The 8,034-nt window shown below is 45.0% G+C and overlaps 1 protein-coding gene across 1 annotated transcript in view; it reads left to right on the top strand.

The window, feature by feature from the left end:
• Positions 1 to 777: 777 nt before the first annotated feature.
• The window catches only part of LOC106809833 (leucine zipper putative tumor suppressor 2 homolog), a 40,330-nt gene continuing 33,073 nt past the window's right edge, over positions 778 to 8,034 (top strand). The window contains exons 1-2 of the mRNA XM_014813054.1: positions 778 to 973; positions 3,536 to 3,831. Coding sequence (XP_014668540.1) covers positions 778 to 973; positions 3,536 to 3,831 — 492 coding nt within the window. The remainder of the gene's footprint in view (positions 974 to 3,535; positions 3,832 to 8,034) is intronic.

Genomic DNA, 8,034 nt, shown 5'->3' with positions numbered 1-8,034 from the left:
CAGGGTTCAAAATTAGCACGTTTCCACTTGTCATTCACCAGCAGATCTGGGCCCCAAAGTAAAGATATCAGAGGCCCAGGTTATCGCATGAAGCGCGAAATTTTGGGATTAGTGATTATGGAAATTGGCACTGAAATGGTGCTCTATTATGCATCATGAGCATGGATATCCAGGGCAGATATTTACAGAAAAGACCTGCAATATAGACTAGAGTCTTTTCTTAGCAGTTCCTATCAGTTTCACGTGTAGATTGAAGTAGATTTCATCCTCGCGGGCAAACATCTATCGGAATCCTAGGAAATAGCAAGCGATTTATATTGGCGTAAGCGTAATACTCTCAACTCAGTGATTCCACTGATTATGTAGTGTTTGTTACTTATGCAGCCAAACCTTCGTATTCTAGGCGACCTGATAAAATTCTGGGGCACTACTTTATTTTTACTTGCCTTGGCCGACTGGGCGAGTGTTAATTTTCATCGCTGTAGCCGACAAAGTGAAAGTAACTATGTACTTTTCCAGATGAGAAGTTGCGTTTACTTTTCCGGAACAGAAAAACGTTTTTTTATCGCCTATTCATCCGGCATCTTGCTGTTACGAGTTCTAGCCATATAACTTTATAATGATAATAGTCTTGCCCGGGAAATCTAAAACCTCTACAGGAATATAGGGAAGAAGGAAGGAAAAATAGCAATGTTCTTTTAATTTCATACTCCTGTCAATTAGCTGTCTTTGATTCTCTTTGGGAGTCAGAGAGTCAACGACGTAGAGAGACAGTCTATGATTCTCATAGAACCCCCAGCTGGGACAGAGCTGGCAACGAGACACTGTCACTCAGCATCTGTTGCCTTAGTGATAAAGTCTCCCTCGGTGTTTCACATGTCTCGGATGATGATGGTAGCGGGGCTGGTAGTGGATCGCCACAGATGCCTGCTGCGCCAGGCTGCGCTTAGCCAGCAGAGATACGCCATGATCGGTGAGATGATACCCGCAGTACATAAGTGTAGTCTATAGAGAGATACACAGCAGTCTATAAAACACAAGATAAGAGTTAGATATAGATATAGATATAGATAAGAGTACATGAGAAATGCAGAGTGACACGTGCGAGTGTCTTACGTCCCCCGGAGAGTACGCAAAAAGTGGGGATAAGCGCTGAAGAATTCTGTGCATAGGCTTGTAAGTGTGCTGTAGAGAAGGGAAGGAATATAGTGTGTTCGTATGTGGAGTGAATATGCAGCACATACAGGGTTAACATCCGGTGCAAGGTGAGAAAGTGGTCATTTCAGCCGACTCAATTATAGTACTCTAGACTAACTGTTCCAGCGCTTCTTAGTGACTCTACAGCCATTCTTAGTGGCTTTAGGAATGTGGACGAGATTGGGGCTGAAGTGCGCATGTTCGGGCGGGTAAACGTTTGGCTTAGTGAGTATATAATAGATAGTGATAATGTAGGTTAACCCTAAGGGAAGAGCCCAGCTTCACTGTTTCCCATATCTCGGATATCTTTTGCAATCATATTTATACAAAATGTGTTATCGTGAGAGATTCCTCTTCTCATCAGCACGTGGGGGTGCTTGGAAAAGCGCCGCGTGCAGTTCCAGGATGGAGTTTTAGTGTAGGCATGCATTGTGCAACTAGTCATTGTGTTGGTCCCTCCTAAGTCTCATTAAATTAACTGCCCAAGGTCCCATGGAGCGAGTGCAGATGGCCGGACTGGGTCGTAAATCCACGAAGGGGAGTCAATATAACGAATAGCGCGGCCTATTACTAAAAGAGTTAAGCCTGAAAAGTAGTAAATCTGCAGCGTTATCTATGTCAGCGGTCTCACAGATGTAGCCAGGTGTTGCGTTTCTACGCTAAGTGGATGCCAGTGTCACCTGGTCATGATGCCATGCTTAGCTATTATAGTTACCTGAGTATAGCCCTGACGGATCTCAGCAGCACACAATTTCTCTCTATCTATAGTTACAATAGTACTCCGGCTAGTATTTTTATTGGTGTAGCATATTTGTGGGTTACACGGCACTGGTCTAAACATTCTCTGATCACTCTACCCCCCCCCCCCTGTAGGAATAAAAATGTGATGTAGTGTTCAGAAAAAATCATCAATCACAAATGTGGTATTGGTGCTGGTATGTGTTGGGTGTTTGTATGTACACATTTGTAGGTGACACAGTCCTGATGCCTATTGTGGCCTTTAGTAAAATTGATTTTAAAAAAGGACATTGTTTGAACAAGATGGCGAAGATTAAATGGTAACGAAGATGATAACCGACATTGAGCCGTGGTGAGCTGGAAAGTTGTAGTTTTTAGTTTCCTTCTTTTTGCGGCAATAAGAAAGAAACCTGCGTGTTCGATTCATTTACTGATATCGGCGCTGGCTGTGGCGTGTTATAGCGGTTCAACAAAATTTGTACGGGATCTACAAAAACCGATGACTGAATAGCCAGCGCTTCGTTTTTGCATCACAAGAAACAGGATTTCATTTGCATGAGCTGTAAGATGATGTTTTTATTTATGAGTGCACACGTGTTTGACATTAGTAGAAAATATAAGACGCTGATGATTGAGAACACGTGTACACGTAAGATGGTCACGGAGTCATTGCGAATTCGTACATTTATGCGATCGTGACATAACGCTTGAAATTTAATTTGGAATTTCAGCTAGCAGCTACGTCTACGGTTGGTTATGTTAAGTGAGATTAGCTCGGTTAGCGTACACTAGGTGGCGGCACCTATCAGACACGCTTCTCACTCCAAAAGGCGTGCATTGATTCATTCATTATATCTGCGAAGTTTCCCGGTAACCGTTACGTTTGCACTTTCACAATTAAGCCACGATTAATTAACTGTTTAATGAAATTAAGTAATAAATGAATTCAAGGTTGTGGCACATTTCCTGTATGGCGTCGGCAAGTCAGTATTATTTCAGCCCAGATGAGTTATAAAACCCCGTCAGTAGTAATGGAGAACTTTCAACTCCCGCTTTCACGTCACATTGGTTGCGTTATAGATGCACATAGACCAACAGCTCGCCGTGAATTCAATAAATATCCAACAGCAATGAAATAAGGCGAAGCAATAGTATTCTACTCAGATACAACCGAACTACTTCAAATGCACAAAATTTCGAATGCTGATGTAGCATAATGATATGATATCAGAAGTCGCTCTGGTCCATAATGATTTAGCCCACAATAACTTGATTCTCAACGGCCTTTAGAATCAATCTATTATCGATGTTGAAATTTTATAAGAACGCTCCTATATATATATATATATATATATATATATATATATATATATATATAATATATTCTACTCTGTAGTTAGTAGTTACTCGCAGGATTGGGCTTCTGTTCAGAGACAAATATTTCACTTGGACATGCATTTGATATCGCCTCACGGTGAAATGTATAATGACGCTCTTCTTAGACAAACCAGTACATATAAGGACATAGTGAGTGAAATGCCTCCAAAGTATCTATTATAAACAGATGACCGCTAACACAGCTTCGTGCTTGTACTCGCAGGAGACGGAACAACAGACTCAAGCATGTCTTTCTTCGGGAGCTGTACGGACATCGCGCGCTACGCCGAGCTCGCTCCCGGCCGCCTGAAGCACGGCAAGCGTCGCTCCTACTCGCCCGCCCAACAGGCGGCGGCCGGGTTGGGAAGGATGGGATCGGGAAGCAGCTTCCAGCGCCATCGCTCGGGATGCTACCACAGCGCAGACGACCTAACCGGCGATCATCTCTACGAGGAGCTGCCCGCGCACAGCGTCGGTCCGCCGAAACTCGCGCCGCGAGGAGGAGTGTTCTTCACTAAGGTAGGTTTAAACCGCCATCGTGAGTGTATGCGAAGACATGTTACGTGAGGTCGGGGTAGGGTGCGGGGTCGTGTGGGGAGTGTATGTACTCTTGAAACTTTGAACTGCACTCGTGAATTTGGTGTTTTTTAGCGGTGGGTTCAGATCTGAGGTTATTTATGCGAAAGGGTAGTTATTATTAGGGCACATTGCGTTTTTTATTGGTATTATTAATTTGCGGGTTAAATCACCTGCGTATGCATGCCCATTGTCACCCTTTTTGCGATGTTTGGGTAGCGCAGGTTTTGCGCACGTGGGAGGATTTTAGTTTGGTCAAAGCTACAATGGAACTCTTATTATACGAGAGCGATGTAAATGTACCTGTCGCTAGGGTCACGCGTACCATGCGACAGGTAAACCAATGAACTCGATGCTAGACGTCCTAATATTACAGCTTTTCAACATACAATTTAGATGTATGCATACTCGTTGAGCTTGTTGACATGACATTATATCATATGCCTGTGTTTAGCTCGATGTGGCTTATGGGAACAGTGAGTGCTGTTTCGAGCTAGCGGGTAGCAAGAATTTCTCGTTGCGTATATCAATCAAAGAAAGCCATTAGTAAGAAACCTGTAGACGCAACAGTTGCAGTTTCTTGTAAACAATTTGGTAGAGGAAAATTCAAGTTTGAAAAAAAGACAGGGTTTAATTTGAAGGAAAACACAACAGCTGTCAGACGAATGTTTACTCGTCTGCAGTAGTTTCGTACTTTGCGTGTTTTTTGCGCGCAAGCCACGTAACAACCAATTGCAGTTCCCTACAGTAACAACATTGTAATGCTGATAATATAACGTAATAATATAATGATAACATTGTAATACCGGTAACACAACGATTGTTATGCTGCAACTTGAAATGGGATGAATAACCATTGTAGGAGAGAATAAATCTACCATACCTCGGCAGTGTGGCTCTAACAACCATTACATATCCCCCTACCAATATACTGTCATAATATTTCGAATGTGAGTTTGTGTAAATATTTTTTTAGTATTGATGTACGCATCGCCTTGTGCCGGGGTTAACTATGAATGCGGAGAGCAAACACCTCGCCGGTTCTTCTTGTTCTTTCAAAGTTCGTGCTGGATATGGGAGGTGCAGGAATCACACTCACAGCAATCGTTATGGTCATTGACTTTACGGCCATGTTTCCAGCTCTCGTTGCTTCTCGCGATATTTACTCAACGCAAAGCGAAGTTATGATGGGCCGTTTGGTTAATTGCGGGGTCACGAGATTATACCTGCTGCACTGAATACATGCTTTTGTAGTAGCTACGGACTGAGTGGAGGCGATAGTGAGAGAGTACAGATGACGGACGGACGGACTGACAGACAGACACACATACAGTCATACATCAGTCATTCAGTCAGACAGTCAGTCAGTCAGGCAGACAGACAGACAGACGGTGAATGAGTTAGTCAATAAGTCGTACAGAGAAAGAAAGAAAGAGAGAGAGAGAGTGAAAGAGTGGGTAGCAATAAGAGAATTGGTAATGTAAGAGAAGAGGCGCCTAGCTCCGCGAGATGGCGCGCGTAGCACGCATACTCAGTCTTTACAATAACGGTAGTGCGTGATGTTTACAGCTAGGAGTCTATCAATAGACTCTTGACAATAGACTATAGACTCTAGACTCTAGACAATAGACTATTGATAGACTCCTGATGTTTATAGTAAAACTGAATGGAATGCGTAGACACCGAACGTAGACCTAACCCTAACTCTAACCCTAACCCAAATTCCTATATCCTAATCTTAACCCTAACTCTAACTAAAACCCTAATCGTAACCTTAATTTCAACCCTAACCATAAACCCAAACCCTAATCCTAATCCTAACCCTAACCCTAACCCTACTTCCAACCCTAACCATAATGCCAACCCTAACCATAAACCTAAAACCTAATCATAACCCTAACCCTAACCGTGAGCGTAACTCTTAATTCCAGCATGAACGCGCCACAACGTAATTGTGTACCACTACCGTCAGCGGCCGTAGCGGCGAGGCGGCATGTTTTTGCACGCCCGCTTATTGCGGTGGTTGTTCTTCCTTGTTGTCTCTGAGAGTCTGAGGTTTTACCGAGAGGTCGTTGCGACAATTATGCGGCGCGTGGTTTTGTTCGTTTACCTGCGTTTACCTTTACACCCACACAGCAGAGCAGTGCACCGCGGGCCAGTTTTGCCACTGCAAGGTTCTGCCTGTGAACAAGGGGCGAGTGTCTATGTCTGTCTGTGTGTGGCGGTGTGTTGCCTCTCACAATACGTGCGTGTTGAAATAAAGTCTCCCCCCGCCCCCGGCCCCCGCCCCGCGCCCGGCCCGGCCGCCGGTTCTCTCTCTCTCTCTCTCTCTCTCATCTTACTCATTCTCCTCCCCTCTGCTCACCTCTACCCCCTTCTCTTCTCGCCCCCTCAGTCTCTCTCTTCTCTCTTTCTTCTCCTCTCCACTCTCTCTCTCTCTTTTTTCTCGTCCTGTTCCGTCGTCTCTCCCTCTCATATAGCTCCTCTCTCCTCCCTCCGTCTCTCATCTCTCTCTCTCTATCCTCTCTCTTCTTCTCCTCTCCTCTCTCAGCTCTCATCTTCTCTCATCTCCTCTCCTCCTCTCTCTCTTCTCTCTCCTCTCCTCTCTATCTATCATTACTTCATCCCCTATCTATCTACTATCTCTGTCTGTCTTCTGCGGTGTGACATCCGTTCGCACTGCCCTCGTCTCCTGTTTTAAGCCGTATAATTCTATGTTCGCGCTCTCTCCTTCTCGTCGCTCTCCCTCTCTTCTCTCTCGCATGTCTTCCTCTCTATTCTCTCTCGCATCGCTTGCCTCCCTCTCTCTCCTCTCTTCTTCTCTCTTCTGCTCGCTATTCTCTACTCGCTCGATTGCTCTCTCCTCTCTCTCTCTCTCTCTCTCTCTCTCTCTCTCTCTCTCTGTTTCTGTCTCGCTCGCGCGCTGGAGCGCGCGCGCTCTTCTTTTTCGCACGCTCTTTCCTGTCTTCCCTTCGTGCATGCTTTATCATTTTTTCTACGGCCCATCTTCACGTGTTGTCTTTCTTCTTCGTTGTTCTGTACGTCGTGTCACGTCTTTTAGCTGCTAGCATTCAACAATATTTGTACTGTTAAATCCCCGTGTTCCTGTCTTAAACTGTTGTCTGTGTCACTTAGGTCTGTGTTGCTTGTCTCCCTTGCCTGTGTAACTTAGCATAGGAAAGCTAGTTGATCGAGCAAGAACATGTCGGAAGCGAAAACCCAGATCGATGCATGTCTCCACGAAAACTCACTTTCCTCGCTCTTAGCGCAATGTCGGATATATGTCGTCGTTATAAGTACTAGTCTGCTTTCATTTGTGTTCGTATCGTGAGTACTATAGTGGGAGTAGGTGCGCGGTGACATTGCTGTGAGTACGCTGTCACTGACTGTTATTACAGTTGTAGTGTGTTGTGTAGTTGTCGCCGACTTAGCTCTACCAGGGGAAAGCACACAGGGGCACTGTAGAGGGAGCGAAGAGGCTACACCGGTAGAACTATCGCTGACTGCGTGTGAAGATAAGGAGGGAGCTAGTTGACGGTTTTTAGCCACGTTGTGGAACCCCCGCTTGCACAAGAATCTATAAACCTGAGTCGTTTTAACAAGAAGGTTGAGGTGGTGAATTGTTGGATTTAGCCGTGAGGGAGAGTGATGAACAGATAAAGAGAAAGCGAAAGGGACCGAAACAAAGAGGAAAGAGAGAGAGAGAGCGCGCGAGAGAGAGACAGATAATGAGAGAAAGATAGACAGACAGACAGGCAGACAGAGAGAGATAGAGATGGGAGAGAGAGAGAGAGAGAGAGAGAGAGAGAGAGAGAGCGTGAAAGTGTACAAAAGAAAGATATGTGGAAGAAGGAGAGAGAGAGAGAGAGAGCGGAGAAGAGAGAGAGAGAGAGAGAGAGAGAGAGAGAGAGAGAGAGCGTGAAAGTGTACAAAAGAAAGATATGTGGAAGAGAGAGAAAGAGAGAGAGCGAGCGAAGGTGAGACAGATAAGGAGAGAAAGACAGAGCGAGGGTGCGCTCGAGAGAGAGAGAGTGAGAGAGAGAGAGAGCGCGCGGTGGGGAGAGAGAGAGAGAGAGAGAGAGAGAGAGAGAGAGCGTGAAAGTGTACAAAAGAAAGATATGTGGGAGAGAGAGAAAGAGAGAGAGC

This window comes from Priapulus caudatus, unplaced genomic scaffold, assembly GCF_000485595.1.
Source record: "Priapulus caudatus unplaced genomic scaffold, Priapulus_caudatus-5.0.1 Scaffold389, whole genome shotgun sequence".
NCBI classification, from domain to species: domain Eukaryota; kingdom Metazoa; phylum Priapulida; class Priapulimorpha; order Priapulimorphida; family Priapulidae; genus Priapulus; species Priapulus caudatus.
Note: the sequence above shows the minus strand (reverse complement) of the source record. Positions and strands in the feature narration are given on the sequence as shown.